This window comes from Pinus tabuliformis, chromosome X, assembly GCF_031772625.1.
Source record: "Pinus tabuliformis cultivar Carrire ecotype Pingquan chromosome X, CPIR1, whole genome shotgun sequence".
Classification (NCBI taxonomy): Eukaryota; Viridiplantae; Streptophyta; class Pinopsida; order Pinales; family Pinaceae; genus Pinus; species Pinus tabuliformis.
The window spans coordinates 672,470,851-672,497,336 of record NC_142308.1 but is presented as its reverse complement, the minus strand read 5'-3'; the positions used below and the strand labels follow the sequence as shown (position 1 = coordinate 672,497,336).

The 26,486-nt window shown below is 38.2% G+C and overlaps 1 protein-coding gene across 1 annotated transcript in view; it reads left to right on the top strand.

The window, feature by feature from the left end:
• LOC149141768 (histone deacetylase 5-like) overlaps positions 1-26,486 on the top strand; it is a 415,110-nt gene that overhangs the window by 239,827 nt on the left and 148,797 nt on the right. Inside the window, exons 13-17 of the mRNA XM_089451330.1 lie at positions 11,530-11,700; positions 11,860-11,952; positions 12,350-12,802; positions 12,920-13,113; positions 13,388-13,514. Of these exons, the coding sequence (XP_089307456.1) occupies positions 11,530-11,700; positions 11,860-11,952; positions 12,350-12,802; positions 12,920-13,113; positions 13,388-13,514 (1,038 nt within the window). The remainder of the gene's footprint in view (positions 1-11,529; positions 11,701-11,859; positions 11,953-12,349; positions 12,803-12,919; positions 13,114-13,387; positions 13,515-26,486) is intronic.

Below are 26,486 nucleotides of genomic sequence, written 5' to 3'. Positions count from 1 at the left end.
CCCTCTCGACTATCCAATTACAGAGATAAAATATACTGGCAGAAACCTAAGTGAGATTACCTCACTTCTCCCGTCAAAATTCCTCCGATCCGGCAACTGGATTGACTATCCCCGGCTACAACTGTGTTCCCCCTTCGCAGTAGCTGTGTGGGCCTGCATGGAGCACTCTGAGACTCTGCGTCAGCTCTGTGCTGCCTCTTGGAGCTCTGATGTCAACCTTCTCGGTTGATCCTGCTGCTCCCCGGATGAATTCAGACTTCTATAGGAGGGCAACTCTTCCCCTGCACTGGCACTGCGTCAAGCAATGCGTGGGCCCTCCTGGCCCAGCGTCGGCCTCCCTAGTGTGCGTTGCCTCCTCTGGCTTGTCTTGCCTCTCTCAGTATTCGAGGTTCCAGAGAAGATCCTCCAACCCCAACTATCCCTGCCCCTCTGCTGCAACTCAGATCACTTGTTCGACTTCTCAGCAAACCTCGCCCCAAAAAAATCGAACTAACTCATCAATATGGTGTCTCTCGAACTGACCCTCAAGCCTCCTCTTATACGTTTCCTGTTGATGAATCAATGACCGAGATTAAGTCCCTAATCAACGACAAAGATTAAAACAGGCGTGATCCTCGTCACTTAGAAGTTTCTCACCCATATTCTTATTAATACCCATTAATATTTTTATTTTCCTAAGTTTAGACTTAGGAACCCACTAAAAATATTAATAATTTTAATAACTCATCATTCGGGCGGAATTTCTCCAAATGATTTCTGGGTCTTGGAGATCTCATGTGTTCTAGCCCCTCCACAAAATTTCAGAGCTAGAGCACATTTTATGCTATCCAAAATCAACAGAAATAAGTCCCATTGAACTATGGCATTGACGGTATGGCCACCTTCATTATAGGGTCATCCCCTTCTCCTAGCCAATTGGTTAATGGCATTCTTGATATGAAGCTAGACCATGAAGGTGTATGCAAGGGTTGTTCTTTGGGGAAGCATACTAGAAAGCCATTTCATCATAGTGAATCTAGATCTAATTAAATATTAGATCTCATCCATTCCGATTTGTGTGGGTCCATGTCTCACAAGACACTTGGAGGTCATCTCTATTATGTAACATTCATTGATGACCATTCAAGAAAGACATGGCTCTACCTACTCAAAACTAAAGATGAAGTATTTGATAAGTTTAAGGAGCTTAGGGTTGAGGTGGAAACCCTAACCGAAAAGAAGATAAAAACTCTTAAGGTTTGACAATGGTGGGGAATACACCTCTAAAGAGTTAATTTCATATTGTAAGGATGCAGGTATTAAGAAGGAGCTCATTGTTCCCTACTATTTCGAACAAAATGGATTGACGGAAAGAAAGAATAGGTCAATTGAAGAAGGTATTAGAACTATGCTCCTTGATCAAGATCTACCAAAGTTCTTATGGGGTGAAGCAACGATGACTGCCGTGTACGTTCAAAATAGAAGTCCTCATAAGAGTCTTGATAATACTACACCCAAAGAAGTATTCACAAGAAAGAAGCCGAGTGTGGATCATTTCTGCATATTTGGAAGTCCAGCATATGTCCATGTTCCGAAGGATAAGCGAAAGAAGTTGGACTCGACAAGCATCAAGGGAATATTCGTTGGTTATAGTCTTTACTTAAAAGCTTATAGAATCTACATAAAGGTGGGAAGATACATTGAAGTAAGTAGGGATGTCATATTTGATGAGAATCAAGCTTACAAGAAATCAAAGGATATTCTTATTGATTCTGATGACGAAGAAGTTCCCGTATTTGAAGAAGATGAAGTTCATGAGAACTCTACTGCAAATGATGAAGAAGAAGGACCAAGTGAGCCTATTCAATTGGTGGTTATCCCAACCACAAGGAAGAGGCCATATTGGTTGAGAGCTACATTAGAAGATGCTGAAGGACATGAAGCTGCGAAAGGGTCCTCCAAGGAAGGTAAGAAATCGAAAAGGTATTTTGGTTATGCTGCATATATGACAAAGTTGTTTGAAGGCGAGCCATCTACATTCCAGGAAGCTAAGCATGAAGAGGTTTGGAAGAAAGCTATGCAGGAAGAATATTAATCCATCATGAAGAATGGGGTTTGTCAAATCGTTCCTAGACCTAGTGACAAATCAGTTGTCACATCGAAGTGGATCTATAAGATCAAACGTGCTGTTGATGGAAGTATACACAGGTATAAAGCAAGGTTTGTTGTAAGGGGTTTCTCTAGAAAGGAAGGCATTGACTATGAAGAAACATTTGCACCTACTGCAAGGTACACTATCATTAGATCACTAGTTTCACTGGCTGCTACAAGGGGGTGGAATATCCATCAAATGGATGTTAAGACCGAATTTCTAAATGGGACCATTGATGAGAAAGTGTACATTGAACAACCTGAAGGATTTGAAGTGAATAGCAGGGACTCTCATGTTTGCAGACTCAGGAAGGCTCTATATGGCTTGAGGCAAGCACCAAGGGCATGGTTTGCAAGAATGGATGATTATCTTTTCAGGATTGGGTTCATGAATAGTACTGCTGATTTGAATCTACATAACAAGGTCGTGAATAATGAGCTAGTCATTATTCTACTCTATGTGGATGATCTGTTCATCACTGGTGTAGAACGAAGAATTCAAGAATGCAAGAAGATGTTGGCAGCTGAATTTGAGATGAAAGATTTGGGACTGATGCATTACTACCTAGGTCTAGAAGTATGGCAGAGACCTGTGGAGATATATTTGGGGTAAGGAAAGTACATCATCAAGTTATTGCAAAAATTTGGGATGATGGAATCCAAGCCAATGGTTACTCCTATGATCACCAATCTTAAAAAGTTGAGGATCTCCAACTCGAGTCTCATGGATCCTACCTCATATCATCAGTTGGTGGGTTCCTTGATGTATCTGGTAAATACTAGGCCAGATAAATGTTTTGCAGTGAACATTCTTAGTAAGTTTCAGTTGGAGCCTCGTCATGAGCACTGGATAGCTGCCAAACATATATTGAGGTCTCTTCGTGGCACTATACATCACTACCTAAAGTATGATGGTAAGGAAGTCAAGCTAATTGGCTTCACAAACTCTGATTGGGGTGGCAGTGAGACTTGTTGACCACTGGAGTGGCACCTGATGATTATATGAAGACTCCATGCCTAAGGATGATCCAGAGGACACTTGTACCATCATATATCATCAGTCAACAAAGTTTTTTAACTTTACTTCTATTTTCCCATCATCTTTCTTGTACCCAAATTCCACACGTTGCGGGGAATTGTAATGAGTGATACTAGTAATGATGAATTTTGAGTATGTAACAGGCCTAGGATGTTGGAAGTCGATCAGCGAACGAGTACACTTTGGAGTGTTTTTTTATCTGGTTAATTATCCTATATTTTTCAGAGGCGAATAATTTTCTGGGTTTTTTCACTCACTTTTTATCCCAAAGCCGGGGTGATAGTTTGAAGGTTGATCCCCTATGACATCTTAGTGTCTATAGTCGATGTATATTACCATACTAGATCACACAAAAAATTTTGTGGAATTTGGTTAGATCTAGGTAGTCATTTTTTAATTTTTTAGATTTTTTGCTCTGCGGAAATTACTAATAAAATTGTATTTGTAATGTAATAAGTGATGTCTAGAGAAGTTATATGGGGTATGAGTACTGAAATTTGCACCTCTTACCCTCAACTTTCTACTATGACACACTTTGAGTGGTTAAAAATGTGTTTTGAACTCTCAAAACCCATTTTTTCTAAGTTTAGTGGGAATATGGCAATTAATTAAGCCATAAATTAAATAAATGGAAAAAAAATAAATATCCGCACATGCTAAATGTTGTGGAAATGGGGTGGAAAATTATGGAGGAGTTAAAGTGAAGTCCCAAGGTGATGTGGACTGCTAAAATCAAGGAAATGACGTGCTCAAATAAAATTGAATTTCTGGCAATAAATGAGAAAGTTGCTTACTTGAAAATTCGAATTTGTGAAGTTAATGCACATTTGAGAGGATTTGGGAGAATATTTGGTGGAGATTTTTGTGGGAAATTGTCCCCACATGGGTTACCACCCATCTACACTTGTCATTCCATCATAAAATTCGAATTTGGCACATAAGAGAAGAAGAAAATGATGTCCACTTACCAGAATTCGATTTTTACACTTGGCATCAGAGCTCCATTCGACAAATTCAAATTTCTCTTTGGGATTGTCACCTCATGCCACTTGTTTAATCACTCTACATTGAGATTTGCTCCTGACTCTCTATATAATAGAGCCATGGGCTCTCATATTGTATATGTTATGAGCTATTGTGCTTGGGAAAGCTCTGCGCTTATGTACACTTGTTATCAATTGCAATAGAAGACTTTGGGGTTCATTCATGAGTTCTTATTCTTTTGGAGTATGATGATTGGCTTAGTATTGGTATAATTTTCTATGTTCATGCTTTGATTTATTTTATTTCCATATGCTCTTGTAAATTTGTTAATGTAAAACTATTTTGCATTGGCAATTGATTTAGGAGTAGAAATCTCTAATTATTTTCCAATAAACTTCTAGAATGTTCTTATCATTTCTTATTTGCTAAATCTATATGGGACTAATGTTTGATTGAAGTTTTGTAGAGGAAAATCTTGTTGGGATTCAAATATCAAGCGTGAGGGGAAGTCTTTGGAGAAACCAACCCACTCTTGACACATTCTCCAAAGAGCTCTCATTGGTTCTTTGAATTTCCATAGTTTTATCTTATAAAGTGGTTTCTTGTAGAGATTTTCTTGGACATAGCTTGTGTACAAACAAATACTTCTAAATTTAAATCTCTTTTAAAAAATTGTGCTTTCATTGATTTATTTAGCTATTTAAGAGCATTTTCCAAGCTAGGCAAGTGATGGGGTTCAAACTTCACTCCCATCACTTGATTTGGTTTTGTACATTATTTTGTATCATATTTGTTTATTTTATATGCGTTCTACACTAATTTTGTCTTGGTTTTGCAGCCCATAGTTGGAGTTTTGACAACAAGTGCCTTGAGGAAAGACCATTGAAAACTCTATCTTTCTTGTAGGACCTCTCAAGCACTCAAGATCTATTCTAAAGAGGCCGTGGACACTAGAAGGCGCTGCAAAGAAGGCTAGACCGTGGGCCTTTGGGAGCTTGTAATTTTCCGATTTTAGAAGACCTTCATTGCCATTTGAGGTTGCTATAGTTTGAAGGGATATTCTAGCTATTTTTAGCTCTCATCTTGTACAAATCTCCTTCATCTTTTGGGCAACCCTTTAAGAGGTTTTTACAACATTGTAACATCTTAATAAAAGATCTTTTTTTTTTGTGGGAGCTTGGGTTTACCCAAGGCATCCTTTCTCCTTATTTAGAAAGAGGATTTTGTGTGGGTGGATTAATTTTGACATCTCTTGTTTCTAACTTTCGTTTTTAGCTCATTTTGCATTCTCTAAAATTAACACAACCTCACTATCACATTTAAATTTCTAAGATAAATTTTGCTACAAGTGTCATTGAATGCTTTGCCTTTCATTCCTTTTGCTTTGAAGTATAAGTTGATATTTTGCTTTAGAGCAACTCATTTCTTACATTTAAGTGTCTCAATTTGTGTAGCAAGTTTAATTTAGTTGTCTAACATTTGCTCTCTTTACAATTTGCCTCACTATAGGCTCATTTGTGGTTTTTCTCATTTACTTTCAAAACATACTTTACAAGCAAGAATTCACTTTTTAGCTTCATCTCATTTTCAATTGCTATAATTTAATGGTTTGTGACATTTACTTGGAGCAATTTACAATTCCATTTATTTATGAAGCTTATGTTTACATGTCTTGTACAACTTTGAGATAAATTTTTCAAGTTACATAATTGTGAGGATTTCCATCTACTTGAGGCATTTTCCTTTTTTGCGAAACATACTTACTTGCATCACTTTAATTCACTTACAAGCTAATTTCCTTTTTCCAATTGAAGTTACATTTGCAATTTACTTTGAGGATTATCTCATTTCCATTATTTTGAAGCATTGCAAATCTCCTTGGGAAAACTTACTTGCATATCATTTACAAATTCTAGCATAGTTTGCAGTTTAACTCAAATAACCTCCAAGCATAAGCTTGGTTGATAAAAAAGTATAGGGAAAAAGACCTTCTTGGAAAGTTTTTCCATCTGGTATAAAGTAAGGTAAAAGCATTGTGACCCTACAATTATGAAGGTGGTTTATCCCCTTGTAGGAACGGAGGTACATGCTGACTCGTAGGACTCAGAGGATGGGTATCGTTAATGACACCTCTGTGCCCTCGTCCCCTTTTTCTTACAGTCACCTCAATTTTTACCCTTTGGTAAGTGCTCGAGATGAGTAATTCTCATTAAATTAGGCATTTTAGATTAAAAATAACCAAGACTAATTGCATTCAAATCTAGTATAGGTGCATCTCATGTTAATACATCTTATGATTTCACTTGCAATTGTCCATTTTACTTGTCAATATTGAATATTTTATATTGGCAAGCATTGTTTCATTTTCCTTTTGCAAGTAGAACACTAATTTCTTTTCCTTTCGCAATATATCTCTATATGATTTGATTTAAATATTGATTATATTTTGAAAGCATTTTATATCTTATATCGATTATCATGCTAACATCTTTGTCTCCATTTTAGGATTGCTTTGCTTTCATTGTTGGAAGCATTTTACTTTTGTTTTGAGAAAATGTATCTTTCATTCTTGTTGAGAAATTTATCTTAAGGCACTGGTTTTATGGTTTTATTGTGTTAATGATTTTTATTGCTCATATGATATTTTTCCCATAATTCTTAAAAGTAATCGACTTTCACTTTAACATCTCTCCTAGAACCTCACATTTCTTTTAACTTAATTTTCCATATTAGGGACCACCCCCCATAGCTAACCTAGGAGATAGCGTAAACGGAGAGAGAGGAGATTTAATGTGACAACCCCTTCTCTTAGTTCCCTGCCACCAACCACACCTTGTGGGGTTAAAGGGTAGGTTTAGGTAGCAGGGTCAACAAGACCGATGGAAGGAGCACTACTGGAGGATGCTTTAGTCTAGGAGCTGCTATGATCTCATGGATGAGTAGGAAGCAAGATCCCGTTGCATTGAGTAGTGCTGAGGCAGAATATGTGATCGCATGTGAAGTAGGAAAAGAAGTTGTTTGATTAAGGAAGCTTATGACAAACTTGTTCAAAAGGTCTCTAGGTCCTACTATGATTAACTGTGATAATCAAAGTTGTATCAAGATGTCTGGAGATCTCGTGTTTCATTCGAGGACGAAACATATCAATAATAAGTTCCACTTTATTAGGAACTTGGTGCAGGATGGGATCGTGAAGCTAGAATATGTTCTGACAGACGAACAGGTAGTAGACATTCTGACAAAGGCTCTTCCTAATAAGAAGTTCGAATATCTAAGGAACTTGCTGGGTTTGGTAGATATTGGTGATTGTATTGATGATAAAGGAATGGAAGAGATTTGTTGAGGCTTTGCGAGTGAAGCATTGCCTAGGGAGACATCAGGCCGACACTATGTGTTGATGTTAGGAATCTCGAAATTGAAAAGGTGGTGTTGTTTATTGAGCTCGATTTTGGATACACACCTGTATGTTTGGGTTGGTGGTTAGCAAGTAAGCCTGATGGTACCTAGATGGACTGAAAGTTTGAGTCCACCTTAGTCCCACCTGGATAGATTGCCCTGGTCAGGAATCTAGTCCATGGCATTGCAGTGCCTAAATTGTTGAGTCACTGGTTGGATAGATTGCCCTGATCAGGAATCTAGTCCATGGCATTGTGGTGCCTAAATTGTTGAGTGACTGGTTGGATAGATTGCCCTGATCAGGAATCTAGTCCATGGCATTACGGTGCCTAAAGGTTCTTCATGTTTTCATATAGTTTGAGATCTTCCATTGTGTTTGTACTTTATGAATATTTCCTTAGTTAAGAGGGAGCGTTGGAAAAAGTAACTATGTTCGGTTTTCAATAATGTGCTTGAGTCATTATGTAATGTACTTGTCAAAAGGATAAAGAAAAGAAAAGTATTGTAACAATGGCTTATTAAAGCATGGATTTCATGTTTGGGTCATCATTATATTAATCAAAGTCCCCATTGTGGACTGCTAGGATTAATATTGAGTTTATAGCTAAATTGCACGAAATGGGGAAACGGGTACGAGTTTCCGAAACGGGCACGGGTACGAAACGCGTATTTTGGAAACGAACGTGATATATATATATATATATATATATATATATATAGATAGATAGATAGATTAGAATTTAGGACATTTAAGAAATGTTATGTGCAATCATAAAGCATACATGATACATTATAATTTATTACATTTAAACATTATGATTAAATTTAGAAGCCACTTTAGTCGCCCAATAAAAAAATAGAAAACAAAATAATAAAAAAAACATAAGAAAAAGTCAGTTTGCATGAGGAAACTCTGCCGTACTGCCCAGAAACTCGTTTCCGGCCGTACTGGCCACATTTCCTACTCGATAAACGGGCCAATACAGCCGGAAACGAGTTTCCGGGCTGTACGGTGCGGGTTTCCCCGTTTCCGTTTCGTTTCCGTATGGAAACGGACCCTAGGCCCATGTTTCCTGCAACTTAGGTTTACAGAGTCATTGTATATTTGAAGAGACCCTTCTTGGGCTTCCGGATTATGTAAAAAGGTTTTGTATCGAGCAAAATATGAATTATGTGTCCTCCACATCATGTTGGCCTAAAGAAGATCAAGTCGGCCTAAAGACCCCCATTCAACCCACAAGAAGGCCATATATAGAAGGAAGTCAAAATCATTTGAAGAACTCACTCTCTCAAGCAATTCGATATCTTCTGGGAAGTGCTGTGGATGTGAAGTCTCCTGTCGGAAGGAGGAAAGAAGTGTGAGTTTGGGGGATTCTCTAGAGAGGAGGAAAATCGAAATTTTGGTGCCTCTCTCTCTTTGTTTCGTGGTATGGTTTAGGAGATCGAAGTCTCCTAGGGTTTTCCTGCTGTCGGACGCTGTATGTTGCTGGATTTGTTGCATAGTCGAAGTTATTGGAAAGGGTCAAAGATCTTGGAGGTTGACATGCTGTGGAGGGAATGTTTGGTCTTGGTCTAGGGTGAAGAGTCTCAAAGAATACTATTGAAAGGAAGAATTACTTTGACTGGGTTTTCTCCTCGTGAGGGGTTTCGCCCTAGCATGTGCCTATATCTTGTGTCTCTTGTTTTGTGATTTTCATGTATGTATAATTTCTTGATGAAAGATAAGATAATAAAGGAGTAAAAGAAGCCAACACACTCACAAGTAATTATCAAGATCGGAGAATCAAACCCTAATATAATATCTTTGATTTTCCAACACTTTTTAAGGATCGATGGGGGGATTGGTTTTCTAGAAAACCTCTCTATGTACAAGTAAGGTGATCCAAAAGATTCCCAAGGCAAGAGGGAAGAGCCTTAGGACATCCTATCTCAATGCAATGATACGAGTCTTTAATGGTCAAAGGGGGAAAGCAAGAGATCTATATGGGGTGTTTTTCTTGGTGATTTTGTATTGCACTGATGGTGCCTGAGTTGCTTTACATAAGGGTAAATTCCTTGAATGACGTCTTCTTTTCTTTTTACAATAAATATCTTTTGTAAAAGATATTGTAAAGACTTTACAACACTTAAGAAAACTGTCATTTGCTAATTTGTCTCTTCTGTCTGTCATGGGTTCTTTCCATTGCTGCTGTTACCATTACCATAACATGAAATTGTTGTTTTGTGCTTAGGCATGCTCCCCTGCTGCTGTGCATTGCTGGTTTATGGGTCTTCCTTCTGCCGATTTGTTTGACATAACTAACTTGGGTTCTGTCTTACTGTTAATATTGTCGCTTTTGTATGCGGTTGGAGGCATCTTTGACTGTGACAGAATAGTTTGGCACTGGAGATGTCACATTGCTATTGTTGGTGTCTACCTTTGCTGCTTTTACCTCTGTCTAACAGTCTTCTGCTGGAAAATGGTGATCACTCTTTCTATTGTACAATGTTGCCACTTGACTGAAATACTTCTAACACTTCACTCAAGTCACCTAACTGTTTAAACCCTTTCAATGTCAACATTAACAAAACACTGAAAAGGGTAACAGGTCTACAAATAGCCTGCCCTTGTGCATGCTGTTCTGTGCTTAACATTGTTACCCAAATAAAAGAATGTCTGTGAATACCATTTCTCAAGTATCTTGTATGCGATGCCATCTCTGTTCTGTTTGATGCAAAAAATAAAATAGCTGCAAGAACGCCCTTACCAGGCTCCTGTTCCAAGTGACATTAGCTGGACTTTATAGGTTTGTGCCTCTTGTTCCTGATACAGCTGTGCAACGGTGACTGTTGCCAACAGTTCTCATGAGAAAAACTCATCTGGCGTCAGAACTACTACAGTGCCTGCTGCCTTCATACATGTCTCGCTATCCTGATTGAAAAACTTGTTCATTGCCAAAGTTTTGCATTTCGTGCTGAATTGAATCATGGATACAAAAATGATTTGCCTTTTGTGTCCTCTTTTGATGGCTGAACTATGTTGCTGGACTGGCAATTTAAACATTTTCTTTGTATCCTACTTTTAACTTCAGACTTCTAATTTTTATCTTCACGCTTCGACCATTAAACTTCAAAAAAATAATGTTATGTTCTAGGCACATGGATTTTATAAAGAATTAACTGGATGGGGTGCCATATACACACATAGTCTGGGTGTTTGAACTTTGTATAAACTAGTATTTGATATAGCCTGGTCAACTGAAGGATTGTTCATTAGGACTGAAAAGATGTGGCATAAAAGTGCATAATATTACTTCCTAGACTTTTCATGAGTCTGCAAGTTGAGTACTAAGTAGTGTTTTATTACACTTGCAAAGGGTGATTTATGTTTTTGGCATTCAAATATGCTCATTTACTCAAGGATGGTTTCGACCTTTTTGTCACTTGACTGATATAACATCTCTTGTAGTAAAAGTTTTTCAATTTCCACAGTGCAAGTTGTTTGCAGTAATAGTTTCTGGAACAGTTGCCTCAAGATTTTTCATGTATTGTTTATAACTTTTGTTTAGAGGAAATCTTTTATTTCCTCTAGATGTTCAGATTTGAATACTAGATTGAGATCTGATTGTGCTTGTAAAGGATGGTTAGTTTTTGCAAACATGGTCAGCTTCTCATGTTTGGTTTGAACCTCTGTCTCCAGGTCATGAATTTAGTCTTCATGTTTTATGCAATCATTCAGTGGCAGTCATTTCTATCTTGGATTTCAAAGCTTCCAATTAAAAAAATTTTTTCTTCTTCGTTGAGTATTAGCATTTGCTTATTACTGTTTGTTGTTTTGGTGTTGCGTAGAGTACCTCCCCAGGCCTCTCCTTCCCTTGGGGTAGTTACAGTTTGTGCTATTTGCCTGTCGTATTGCAGACACATAGACACATGACCATATATGTATAGACATGCTGATACTAAATTGGTTTAAACCCATAACATATATTGTTGCCATGCAGTTAATGGAGTTTGCAGGTGGGAAGATTGTCTTGGCCTTAGAGGGTGGCTATAATCTCAAGTCGTTGGCAGATTCATTCCTGGCTTGTGTAGAAGCTTTGCTTAAAGATGGACCTAGTAGAAGCTCTGTCTTGACTCATCCATTTGGATCAACATGGCGTGTAATACAGGCGGTAATTTACTATCTGATCATTTCAGTCACAATATTTTTGTATAATTTTTACAGAGAATTGGAGGTATTCAGATTGAAATAATGTTAAATACGGTACATCAGGATTCAGAACCATAAATATTGTGTAAGTTTTTAGCTGACAGGCTTTCTTTGTTTGAAGGTGCGCAAAGAACTTAGCTCATTTTGGCCAGCATTAAATGAAGAACTACAATTGCCAAGACTGCTGAAGGATGCCTCGGAACCATTTGACAAGGTCATTTCACAGAACATATATTGAGAATTATAACAGTTTTATTTTTCCTTACACTCTTCTGGTTGCTCATAGCCCATAGACCTATCTGGTAAATCATAAAAGTAAGTTGAGTTGAAAGAAATTGGAAGGGGAGTAGAATAAATGTCAATATGAAACTGGCACTTAATTGTGCTTTATCATAGACTACTGTATGTATCCTTTATTTCATTTGTCAGGAAAATGCCTTCTGTTTTCTGTGTTCTATTACACCATGCATACTTTGTTTTATTTTTGTTAAGATGCATCTGTTTTCTAGGCTGTTATGAACTGACAGTTTTTATTAATATCATACATGCTTGATGTTGAATAGAAGTAACACATTTTCTTACTATGTTCATTTGCCTCGATCTTCTTTCAGCTAAGTTCCAGTTCAAGTGATGAAAGCTCTGATTCTGAAGATGAAAAAAAAATTGCTGAAGTGACGTCAATCATGGAAGGCTCTCCTGATCCATCCAGCATTCTTGCCCTAACTGCTGAAGACATTGCTCAATCACTGGCTGGGTTGAAAATTGAAGAGGCTGGTACTGATAGCCAGAGATCATCAGATCACACTTTGTTAGATTTAACTAATGATGACACCCAAAAGTTGAAACAGTTCGAGGGGGAGCTTTTTGTCATGATTGGTGATGAAGAATCAGTTCCATCAGCCTCAAGTAGCAAAGATCAGAATGAGTCCACTGTAGTTTTATCAAAAAGTAATATTAAAGCTCATAGCTGGAGATTGACTTTCTCCAGCATTTATGTTTGGTATGCAAGTTATGGGTCAAATATGTGGAATCCAAGGTTTCTCTGTTATATTGAAGGGGGGCAGGTACATTGTTTTGAATTCTCCTTTTTTATTCACCTTTGGATATTCATTGTTTTACATGTAGTTTAGTAAATAGTCACACAAATTTATAGCATGGAGCATTATTAAATTTTTAACTAGGTTGAAGGCATGGCAAAGCGCTGCTGTGGTTCAGAGGATAAAACTCCTCCTCAAGGGATACAATGGAAAGTTGTTCCTCATCGAATGTTTTTTGGGAGATCATACACAGACACATGGGGTTCAGGAGGAGTGTCCTTTCTTCATCCAAATTGTAGTGATACGACTGAAGCACATGTCTGCTTGTATAAAATAACGTGAGTGGATTGAATACCGACTATTTTTACTTTCATCCTGATTCCTGAAATCAAAGATAAAACTTATATTTTCCCAGTGACTGTTTTTAGTATCCTTCTGAATACAAACTCAAAAATTGTTTTCCCAAAATCAATTCAAGCATTTACATCACAACAAGATTTGTATTTCATTGTTGTTTATTTGACTGAGATATATTTGTTATTGAAGATTTTCCAAAACTGCAATGTCACTTGTCGGATCTAATTGTTGATTCTCTGTTCCATGTTATGACAGGCTGGCACAGTTCAATGATTTGCTGCTTCAAGAGAATAATTTGAATTGTGGGACTGAGCATCCATTAGTGGACTTATCTTCCATTGATGCAATTAGAAATGGGAATTCTATACTTGAGCTTATCAAGGTAAGATAAATAATATCGTTAAATACATCCCTTACAAGAATGAACATTTGTACTAGTCTATGCAGCCAAGTAGTGTATAGAAACTGTACGAGCTTGAGATATCTCTCTTTTTTTTGTTCGTTTACTTCTCTAGGTAACATATACTGGGGAAGGCCCTGGCCACTTTCCCTCGTTCTAAGGATGGTACCCAGGTTATTCCCTAGATTGTTCAGGGCACAAGGCTAGGTCAACAACAGGGCTCAAATCTATTACATTGATATACTCCATAAGAACTCAACATGTCACTTGTGGGAATTGAACATGTGTGGGGAGGATAACACTCCTCTCAACCACCCAGGCTAGAGCCAATTGACTACTGGCTTGAGATATCTTATATCCTAAAGTATCTTTGTTAAAATGTCCAGTTACAACATACCATCTAACAAAGTTATCTTCTTGGACCAATATTTTTTTTTGGAAAAAGTACTTATTATATTGGTTTTCAAGTTTTTGTGGTTGGAATTTGTACATTGGAAGCTCAGATTTACCATAGTAGTTATGTTTGATTGTATATGTTTCGGATCTATCATCAAGACCCAAAAACCTAAGGGAAAGAATATCAAGAAAACCATATATATATATATATATATATATATATATATATATGAGATGCAGTAGAATGAAATGAGGTGAGGAAAGAGTGTCAACACTAAAACCTAAATGTAAAAAAAAAAAACATGCGATAAAAAAACTCTAAAGGATAACAATTCATATAAGTATTATCTCATATTAATAGTAATATAATAATATTATTATTATTAACATAGCAAAATTATTATAATATATCATTATTGTAATGATATACTTATATTATATAATAATATAACATTATTATTATAAATATAATGAAAATAATCATATTATTATTATTATAAGACAAGGAGGGAAAGAAGAAGGAGAAAAGAAAAAAGGTGGGAAGGGATATGGAAAACAAGGAAGAAGGGTGCGGGGAGGGGTGGCTTGGAAAGGAAAACGGGGGAGAAGACCAAAGGTTAGAGGGGAGGGGAGGAGAGGAGGAAAGGGGAGGGATATGAGAGCCACAAAGTGGAATAGGAGAGTAAACAAAAGGGGCAAGAAGCAGAAAAATTAAGATATCCTAGGAAGCCTATATCACTTAGCAACTAAGTCACAGGACACGTCCCTCAGGGTCTCACGTCCCATATTTCATGTGTCGGGCACAAAAACTGCCCTAAAACGTGTTGAAAACGTTTTTCTTCGTGTCCTCCAATCGAGAAACGTGTTTTGGATGTGTCGAAAACGTGCCCTAACGTTTTTGGTTCTTAGGACATGTGTCCCATGAAAAGTGGCATTTAAAACCTGCAACATGGTTTATTTTTGGGTTATTTTTGTCATTGTTCGCCACCGAAGTTGAGTTTGCTTGTCGCTGGAATCCAGTTTGTTGTGCAGTGTGAGGAATTCCATCAGATTCGAGCGCCATGCTCACAACTTCACATCGACTTGGACCTAGAGATGTGGGAGACGAGTGTTCGCATGCTTTGATGAGAGTTTGGAGCAGTTAAATTTCTTGTAAGTTGTGTTATAGCCTACGTAACTTAACTTAATTATACACGAGTGACCACGTATAGATTGTGTGTTGAAATAAAAATCCCAGCTCCTTGTCATGTGCTCATTGCTCACTGCACCTTCGAGGTCTAAAGGGACGGAAAGCTCGATTAATGCTCTGGTCAACAATGAAGTTTGAACACATAAATTTATAGTTCATAAACTACCTTACGTGAAGTTTGAACATTATCAAACTTGTTTGAAGTTAATAACAAGAATTTTAACATGAACAATGAACATTGAACTGTGAACATCATTGATGTAGTAAATTAATAAACTAACTAGTAAATAACTAAATAGTAAATAGTGTACACTAAATACTAAATAGATATCATCATGATTCATATATATATGGATCAAACACTATATTTCAGTATCTTTATATATATATATATATATATATATATATATATAAAACGTGTCCCTCGTGTCCTATTTCCGAGGTCGCTGCGTCTCGTGTCGAATACTCGTATTTACGTGTCCTCCATGTCTCGTGTCCTCGTGTCATGTGACTTAGCTCAGCAAGCATTATGTACAAGAGACAAAAAGAATGTGCAAACACTATAGCAGATATCTTGTTGTAGTTAAAGCTCAATATGCAGTTATCAATTCATTTTTGGCATCTCTATTTCTAATGAGAAAAATAGTTTGACCTTGAGTTGGGCACATAATGTTGATTTTTTGTAGCTACGGAAGGTCTTCCACATAGGCTTGGTGTCTTAGCATGTGGAAGAGATGTCCTCTTTAGGTGGTTGTTCATGAGGAGCAACTAATATGATTTCCTTCCTAAGTTTTACTTAGGAAAAGTACATTGATTAATTTAAGTGATTAATGTAAACTTGGGCTAATGTTTTATCTAAGGATAAATAATTGATTGTTTAAGTGACTTAGATCTAATATCAACCGTTGATCTAAGAGAGCTAAGATTTAATCCTAGCCCTCTATCACTTTGGAGATTAGGGAGCCTGAGAGGACGAAGACACATTCTTGTGTGAGTGATTGGGAGAGAGTTTCTCAAGAGAAGCTCGACTTGACTGAAGAGAGGTGGGAATTTTTATTGAGTAAAGGTTGAAAAGAGCCAAGTGGGGGGAGAGAGAGGGTCAAGTACAACTAGAAAGAAGGTCGAGTTATTTGTTGAAGACATGTTGATTTAACAATTTGCTGAGCCCACATGTGCATAGGCCATACAGGCTTGAGGAGGCCAAGCTATGTTGAAATTTTAAACTAGATTCGGTCTTCATTAATGTATTTGAGATGTGCTTATCAAAAGAATGAAGAAAATATTATTATTATTATTATGACTTATTAAAGCATGGGTTTCATGCTTGGGTCCTAATGTTTTAGGTCAAATTCCCCATTGAAGACTTCTAGGATTTATTTTGAGTCCTTAGAGTGATTGTACATTTAAAGAGACCCTTCTTGGGCTTTCAGATCATGTAAAAAGAATTATTTTTGAGTCAAAAATGAATTTAGTTTCCTCCACACCAAGTCGGCCTCAAGAAGATCAAGTCGACCTCAAGTCAAGTAATTCGACCTCATAAAAGGGCTATAAATACAAAGTTCAAATTCATTTGGAGCATCTCACATCTCTCTCTCATAGTTTGATCTTTGATGCTGGAAGATGAAAAAGTGCGAAAATTTGTTAAGAGCTAGAAAAGGAGCTAAAAGGAAATGCGAGTTTCTGGAGAAGGATAGAAGGTCTCAAGATCGAAATTTTGGGACAAGTCTCACTCAATTCCAAGGTGTACCAAAGGAGATCGAAGTCCTCCAAGTTTGGTCAAAGCTGCGGCTGCTACTCTGTTGGGTCGAAGTTGCTACTGGGTCGAAGCTGGTGTTGATGCTACTAGGTCGAAATTTCTTTGGAAGGGTTTTGATCTGTAAGAAGGGTTGAGGGCTGACTTGGTGTGGAGGGAATCTTTGTCTATGTCTAGAGTCTTGGTTTATCTCAAGAAACTTTTGAAGGAAGAATTGTTGACTGGGTTTTCCCATAGATAGGGGTTTTGCCGTGGTTGTTCGGTTACATATATTGTCCTTTTATTATTGTTTTGGTAATTGCTTGATGAACTAAAAGATAAAGAAGAACATAATGATAAAAGAATCGCAAGTAATTATCTATATAAGAAAATCTTTCGGCCTTTCTGATTTTCTAACATGGTTTCAGAGCTTTGGTGAAGGAAGAAAAATGTAGTCTTGAGTATCTACTAGAAGGATCTAAAGGATTGATCTAGGGATCATATAAGGAGCTCTTATAAGAAAAGAGGCTCTCCATCTTCAAGGACAATGTCTAACACATTAAAGAGTGAAAACAAGTTGGAAGGAGCATCAAACTACAGATCTTGGAAGAAGAGGATTGATCTCATTCTTGAAAAGAACAAGTTCTTGGATGTGGTCAAAGGGAAGGTGAAGAAACCTACCAAAGAATCTAGTGATGCAGACAAGGTGAAGTATAGGGAATTGGAAATATTGGCTATGACTCTGATGGTAGAAAGCATTAAGGACAATCTTGTCCCATACATTTCCAACATAGACCATGCTCAAGATATGTATGAAGCATTGATAAAATTATTCACTATCAAGAACATAGGTCAAGTAGCAAGCTTGAAGAATGGGTTGAGGTCTGCAAATATGACAAAGGATGATATTGTGGCTTCCTTCTTTGTAAGGATATCAAGGATCAGAGATGAACTTCAAGCCATAGATGAAATAGAGCCAGAGAAGGAACTAGTAATCACTGCACTATTGGGACTACCACCTACGTGGAGCTATTTTGCTTTAGGTCTCAATAGTTGGAAATAAGCTCCCACCTTTGAACAATTGTGGAATGCCTGCACCCAAGAATTGTGTCAAATGCTTACTCAACTTCTCATAAGAAAGGACACTCCAAGAAGTCAAGAGGGCCAAGGAAGAAGGTTGATATGTCCAAGATAGAATGCTACCAATGCCACAAGATGGGGAGGTGTATGAGTAGATGGATAGCCTGATAGGGTAGATTAAAGACATTGTTGATCCTAGAGATATCGCCTTATACAATTATATTCGTGCAAAGGTGGAAAAACGATGGGAAATGCTAAACATTCCATTGCATGCCTTAGTATATGTTCTTACACCTAAATATTATCATGTATAATGGCTTTCAACACTAATACTTGGTGGAGGGACCAAGAGAAAACCACACCAAGATCCATAGGTTCTGGATGGTTATATGGTAGCATTGGATAAATTAGTCCTTGATGAGGAGTGTGACTTCATACGAAAACAATTGAACCACTATTTCCTTTCCATCGATGCATTTGGGACCAATCATACAATTAGAGATTGAGGGAATTTATTTTCTGTTGAGTGGAGGAACATGCATGGAGGTGCTACTCCACATCTATAATGTTTGGCAATACGAGTTCTTTAGCAAGTGGTGAGCACTTCTTCTGTGGAGAGGGGTTGGAGCATCTAAAGTTTCATCCACAATGTTGAAATAAATAGGTTAAATGTAAATTGAGCGGAGAGCTTGGTTTATGTTCATTACAACTTGCGATGGTTGTCCCATTTTTGTGAGGAGGCAAAGAAAAATAAAGAATTTAAGATTTGGGACAAAATTGCAAAGGAGGCCAATTTGGAGGATGGAGTGTTGTATTTAGAGCAACTGGAGGATGCTCTTATTCAAGATGATGATGATTGTATTGATATGGCACCACCATCTAGTGCCAGTGGTCCCCATGTTCTTGTCTTCAATAGTAGCAGCGGGGGCTTCATCTTTAGTTCCACAACCACCATCTTCTTCGCTGCCACCACGTGGAGGCTCATGTAGTGGCCGTGGTGTTGTACAAAGGAGAGATTAGTAAATAGATTCATTGTTTACTACTTTTTTGTCATAGTCTATATATGATAGATTAGAGTCTTAGACTTTAGTGTTGTGAATTTGAACTTTTCAGTCTTCCTAGTTTAGTGTGTAGTTGGTGTCTTCCAAGTGGCCTATTTTGTAAACATTATTATTGGGCATGACTCATGTTTGCAAGTGCTAACTTGCTAGATAAGTTATTTGAATGTTTTATCTTCTAAATGTTTACTTTCTATTGTATGCCTAAAATTTTGATACGTTTTAAATTTCTACGTTCTATTATTTGTGATATGCTTAATTTGTGCTATGCTTAATCTAAATGGTTGATGCTCGAATAATTAATCATTGATGTACTGTGGATTGCATATATATATATACGCTTCTGAGATGCTTTGCTTTGGAATTTTTTTGGAAAATCACGCTTCCAACGCTTTGTTTCCATCCCTGCTTCATCCCTGCTTCATGCAACATTGTTTTTAATCTTTAAAGTGTGCATATTTTGTTTTTCTATGAATTAGCACAAGGATTTAGTGCTTCCTTCTCATTTTTGGCTAGGGATATGAAAGGGTTGGAAAAGATTCGGATATGGAAAATGACTGCTTTTACTCCTTTGGCTAGTGTTACATTCCACTATTTATCTTTTCATATCTTTTTTCCCGCCTTTTTGAGAAAAGATTGTTGGGCATTATAATGTCTTAATGATTCGTCTATGACCAATGGTTGGAGATTCATGCTCATCCTTTTGAAACTTAGTTCTTTGAATTTGAATGAAGGAGATAGATAGAGGTAATCTTTATACCAAAGGGTGTTATTTTTCATTGTGAACTTGGTATTTTCATCTATGTTTTGTATGATTTAGAAACTTTGGGGTCCTCGGCATACTCTACTCTAATATCAGGGATCTAGTTTGGGACAATGATAGATATTGAATATGGAGTGGGCACTTCATCTTTTTGAGATAGTGCATTATAGTAGTGTTGTTTTTTCCCTTTTGTGTAGTATCTTGAAATTAGATGTTTGAATCTTTTCAATCCATTACTTGTTCTCCATGGATAAGGTCTCAATTGCATTAAGTATTGAAGATTGTTGTGATTGGTTTGTGTTAGGAACTTACTGCTCAAAAGGTCTTGTTTCCATTTAATAAATGCATGTATGCATTCTTTTGAAAATTTGTCTTATATTTGTTAGATTTTGGAGTAGCATCAAACATGTGTTCTAATCTTTGAAGTGTCTAAGAGGCTAAGGAACACGAGATCTCCAATACCCAGAAATGGTTTCACAAGATATGATTTCAAAACACTTTAATTAAATTAATTTGCCATAATTAAATTTTTTCCTAAGTCTAACTTAGCAAAAGTGGTAAATTAAAGTGTATTTATTAAGGAAATTGACCTTTGCTCTAGAGACATCAAGAAATTAATTTGACAGAGCCTAAGATTATCTGAGCTATTGATCACGATTAGATCTTGGCTGTTGGTGCTCTTGCGAGAGAATTATAAGAGCAAGTTGATGGGGCTTGGAGAAGACACATCGAATGAGCAAGGGAGCAGGGCAGTGCGAATTTCTTAGTGCATAAGGGGAGAGTCTGAGCCAACAAAACATTAGTGAGAGGGTTTCAGCAGAAATTGGAGAGAGATTTCTAGGGGAGATTTCCACAAATTTTTGGAGTCAAAGGGAAGGTCGATTTCTTCTGCTGGAAGGTCGTACCAATGGGCGTGAGTTCTCTAGTGCGTAGATCTGGGCGACAAATTGCTTTTCTATTTGTCAAGAGTCAATTATGGAGGACAAAGCGAGTTTTCTAGTGTGAGTGTAGGATCACCAAAGGAGTGTAAGATCAACAAAATCTCAATTTCCAGCTAGTGCACATTTCCCACAATAGCATCTTTGGTGCACATTTACTAGAGGAGGCTGAGTTTGATTTTGTAAGGGAAACAAAGGTTTTCCAGGTCTATCTGCTAGTTGGAGTGGTGGAGAATTTTTCTAAAGTTTTACCAGGGTTCGGCAAACAAATCTATGTACTGTCTAATTTGCTGAAGATAATAAAATATAAACCGTCATCTGCTGCACTGGTTTTCCTTTCGAGGTTTTTCTGGGGACATTAATCCAAAAAAATTGGTGTCATTTTTATGTGTGCACATCTATTTATCAGTTCCTATTTTGTTTCCGCGAAATTTATTTTATTTGTGAAGATTGCAGTAGTGAACTATTCATTATTTGTCGTCAATTAAATAAAAGAAGACATAAACCGCATCAGTTAGAAGAGTAATTTCCAGTTTATTGTAATCATGGATTTTTCACATGGTATCAGAGCATAGTTGAATAGATCTGAGACTCAGGGGTGAAAGGAAGCAGATTGTGTAGTTTCAGAGGGAGATCTGGATCGCCAGCTTCCAGATCTGTGCAGGCCAAGCCGAGGGTGCAAGTTACAAGGCGCAGATAATCAATTTCCATATCCAATTGGAGAAAAAAAATCGATTTTCTCTAGAAGCAACAGTGACAAGAAATGGTATTGTCAAGAAGTGATTCTGGCTAAGTAACCAGATTCGTCCTAAACCCCCCACGAGTCCGAATCCTGCGAATCGGACACGATTCGCTAGGAATTCGAATCCTAGAACGGGACACGATGTGTCCGTATGGGATTCGTACGAATCTTGTACGAATCCCGTACGGACACATCGTGTCCCGATTCTGGGATTCAAATCCCCTAAAATGAAACCTGCGCGGTAGAAAAAGGCGCTGCTCCTTATGTTTTTCACCTTATTTCTCTTTCAGCTTTGCATAGCTTGAGCTGTGGGCAAGGAGCTAAGGGTTTGGAGCAAAGAGCTAAGGGTGTGGAGCGTTTGGCAAGGAGATTCAAGCACCAGGTAAGTGCATTTCAGTTCTATTTTTTTGCATTTCTATTACAGCAGTTTGTATATGATTTTTTTTTACAAATTTGTGCATGTTTTGTTTATTTTTTTTACAGTATTCATGGCTCAATCAAAGGCAGCAGTTAGGGGGCAAAGGAAGGGGAAGAATGTCTCCATTGGAGATGCCCCTCCTCCCCTAATATCATCAGAGTCTGCTGCAAGTAATGTTGAGGGAAGAGGAGGACCTAAAGACAACATTGAGAAATATCCCTTGTGGAAATATGTCACAAGAGAGGATGGGACAAGCACCAAGGGGAAGGGAGGAGGCAATGTGCAATGGAGATGCAACTTTTGTCACATTTCTTTCAAAAGCACATATTTCCGTGTGAAAGGCCATTTGTTGGCTTTACCAGGTTGTGGAATTGGAGCTTGTAAAGTTGTTCCTTTACAAAAGAGGAAAGAAATGGAAAAGGAGTCCACTGTTGGTATGGAAAATGTGGCTACAAAATCAAGAAAAAGCAAGAATGAAGACCCCCTTCCATTTTTGAGGAAAGCCACCACCAAATTTCCATTTGAGAGTTCTATTGGGGGACAAACAACAAAAAGAAGAGCAATTACACTTGGTCCAATGGACAATATTTTTCAAAAAGAGAAATGGGAAGAGCTTGATCTCACCATTGCCTTCTTTTTCTATCAAAACTTCATATCATTTAATGTTGCATGCTCACCTCTATTTATTGAGATATGTCTAGCTCTAACTCACGGGTCTCCATCATGGTATGTGCCTCCTGGTTCAGAGAAGCTTAGAACCACATTGTTGACGAAGGCAAAAAAAGAGGTGCAAAAAATGCTTGAGCCCATTGTAGCATCATGGCCAACATCTGGGGTTAGCATTGTTTCTGATGGATGGACAGATCCAACACGGCACCCAATCATTAACTTCATGGTGTCTTCCTTGAATGGTCCAGTTTTCTTGAAAGCAGTGGATACACTTGGAGAATACAAGGATGCACAATTTATTGGTGAGTTATTTATTAAAGTTATTGAAGATGTAGGTGGTGATTCTTGTGTGCAAATCATTACAGATAATGAACGTGTTTGCAAGGCTGTTGGCATGATTGTGGAAGCTAAATATTCACAAATGTTTTGGACACCTTGCGTTGTCCATTCATTGAACTTAGCACTGAAATCCATTGGTTTTGATGTGCTTTGGATTGGTAACATTATTGAGGATGCATGACACATCCGTAACTTTGTGCAAAATCATACAAATGCCCTCACTATCTACAAGGAGTACACCAATCTATCATTGTTGAAGATTGCTGATACACGGTTTGCCTCTTCATTCATGATGTTGAAGAGGTTGAGGGAGGTCAAGACCGCTCTTGGGTCCATGGTTATTTATGAGTTTTGGTATTTTTGGAGAAAGACAGATCAAGTAGCCTCTAAAAGAGTGAAGGACACAGTGCTAGATGATGCTTGGTGGGAGAGGGTAGATCTAATTATTCAGATCATGGACCCTATCATTTCTTTGCTTCGATTTGCAGATACAAAGAAACCCATCTTAGGAGAGGTTTATGAGGGATGGGATTCCATGATTGAGTCTGTGAGGAACATTATTCTACAGAGTGAGTGCCCTGAGTATGAGACATCACCAGAGGCCTTCTATGATACTATACAGGATATTCTTGTCAGCAGATGGGACAAGAATTGTACACCTTTACATTGTTTGGCTCACTCATTGAACCCAAAATACTACAGCCGTGAGTGGCTGAATGGTGGACCTTCCCACAGATTCCCTCCTCACATGGATGGTGAAATCTGATAGGGGAGGAAAGAGGCATTTAGGCGGGTTTTCAAGATAGAGCATTGCTTGATGAGGTGGAGGATGCCTTTGCAGAGTTTTCCACTGGCACTGGTCGATTTGTAGGATATGATGTGATTAGAGATAAGGGGGCTAAGAAGCCCTATTCTTGGTGGGCAAATCATGGGGCAACAAGCCCTCCTCTTCAGCAGTTAGCCATGAGGCTCCTCTCTCAGGTGACTTCATCCTCTTGTTGCGAGAGGAATTGGAGCACATATGGGAATTTGCATAGTGTGAAGAAGAGCAGGCTTGAGCAGTCCAAGGCAGAGACAATGGTGTATGTGCACACCAACCTTTGTCTTATTTACAGGCAAAGGGAAGAGTGGTTGAGGGGAAAGACAAAGATGTGGGATGTCTTTCTTGATGATATGGGTCTGGACAGTAGTGTTGAGTTGGCATTGGCCAACATGGATCTCAATGATCCAGTGCTAGAGCCTGTTAGATTTGATGACGGTGATATTTTAGAGGGGTCATCCTCCACACCAGCAGATGCAGAGGCGACTATGGATACAGGGGAGGAGGAGGATGCAGAGGAGAGTAGTGGTGACCATGATGATGAGGACATTGACGCTGACTCTGATGATGACTCTGAGGATTGATGACTACCTATTGCCTTGAGGCGTGTATACCTGCAGTTGTTTTATATTTTCTATTTCTATTTGCCATTGGCATTGCAGCAGCACTACCTATGTAACACATTTTGATTTGATGACTTGATGAGAAAACTACAGCTGTTAGTGTCTTTATCTTACTATCTTGTAGTTGTAAGTTGTAACTTGTCTTTCATTTATGAATCATGATTTATGTGACCACTGACATGTATTTGAATTTTGTATGTACTATGCATGCTATAAATGAAGATCTATGTTTGAAATCAATGAATTTGTATCATTAATTAGAATTTGTGTAAGAAATATCTAATTTTGAATATATATATATATATCTTTTTAATAAAATAATATATAACAAATCCTACATGTCCTGTTCCGAGGGGTCAACGTGTCCGAATCTGACACTCGAATCCCCGTATTCTACGAATCTCAAATCCCCGTGTCAGGTGACTTAGGATTCTGGTGAACATATTAGTCAATTCGTAGAGTAGATCTGGGCGCAGGGATTTGCAGTTGCAGATTTGCGCAGGGAAGGAAGAGGAAAGAACATAGGAGGAATTTCCAGTTTATTTCTCACAGGGTTTCTAGTTTTCTAGTTTGGTAAAGGAGATCGAAATTTTTAGCAGCAAAAGGCCGCATAGAATCTCCATTCCAGTTAATGCGAGTTTCACGGTCAGTAGTGCAAGCTGCCTAGAAGAAATTTCAAGCAATGCAAGTTTCAGGAAGGACACCGGAGGCTAGTGCAGAAACAAATCTGTGAGTGTAGGATCAGATCTGGGCATTCCAAGGGAAATGTAAGTAGCAGGGAAGCCAGATTCAGTTGCTAAAAATTTCCAATTTATTGACGTCCAACATATTTGAGTTTCGTAGGGATGGCCATTGTAGGTATCAGGGATTAGGATAGACTTGATGAAGCCTCTAAGTTCGGCATATGGAAGGCCAGGATGTTGTTCCTTTTGGACAAGCATGGTTTGAAGGAGTATGTGGAGAACGCCATTCCCATACCATGAAACAAACAACAACTCGCTACATACAAGAAGGAGATGGTCAAAGCGAAGAGGATGGTCCTAGACGGCGTTCAGGATCATATTGTCCTGCATGTTGCAATATTGAATATTGCAAAGGAAATGTGGGATGACGTAGTAAAGTTGTATGAGAATCCATCAGAGAACCGCAAGATTATTCTCAAGGAGAAGCTGAGGACCATGAAGATGCAGAAGGAAGAAAGCGTTACATCCTATCTCACTAGGATTCAAACGGTTAGAGATGAACTTGCAACAATGGGAGAGAAACCACAAGACATTGTGCTAATGCAAACAAATCTCAACGGTTTCACCAAGGAATGGCGTACATTCGTCCAAGTTATTTTTGGGCGACATATGCTACTTGTTTCGGATTGTCTGTGGAGTGACTTCACTTAGGAGGAGACGAGGCTCAATCTTGCAGATGGTACTACCAATAACAACAATAAGGGGTTGACGAAGGAGGAGGATGAGGAGAATGTAGCCCTTGCAAGTAAGGGAAAGGCAAAGAAGGGTCCCAGTCAGGGACAAGGCTCAGGAGGAGAAAGAAGGAAGAAAGACCTATCAAAGGTCAATTGCTTCAGATGTGGTGAATTTGGTCACTACGTCTCACATTGTCCTCAGAGGAAGAAGGACAAGAAGGCGGAGTAGACAACAACTTCGACAAAGATGGGTAGGGTCTTGTGCAGAGGCAACAAGGAGATCAGTTAGATCAATTCTAGTGGCTGCAACACAATGATCACCCTTGCTATAGTGGCTTGCAATATCATGGTAGCAGATTTAGTGTTAGTAGGATGCAACCAGATGACAATTGCAGAGCTAGTTATAGGCAGTGCTCGAGAGACAGTTGCAGTGCAAATTGCCCAGTTGCAGGGAGCACATGCAGTTCCAGCCAAAAGGATTTCTTAGTGGGAGATTGAGATTTAGAGGGAGTCTATTTTCAAAGGGAGCAACCCTATGAAAGCTTAGTGCTTCAGGATCTAAGTAGATCAATACATAGTTGCAGTGAGAGAAACATCGTAGATGCAATACAGTGTAGTGGCAACAACAACACAGAGGCTTCAGTAGTGTGAGGGAAGAGATTGGTTCAACAACAGTTCAATGGTAGATGAATCAAAGTATGCGCAGTAGCTTGGTGGGCAGTGAGAGCTAGTTGTGAGACAGATGTCAGACACCCGCAACGAGATCAACC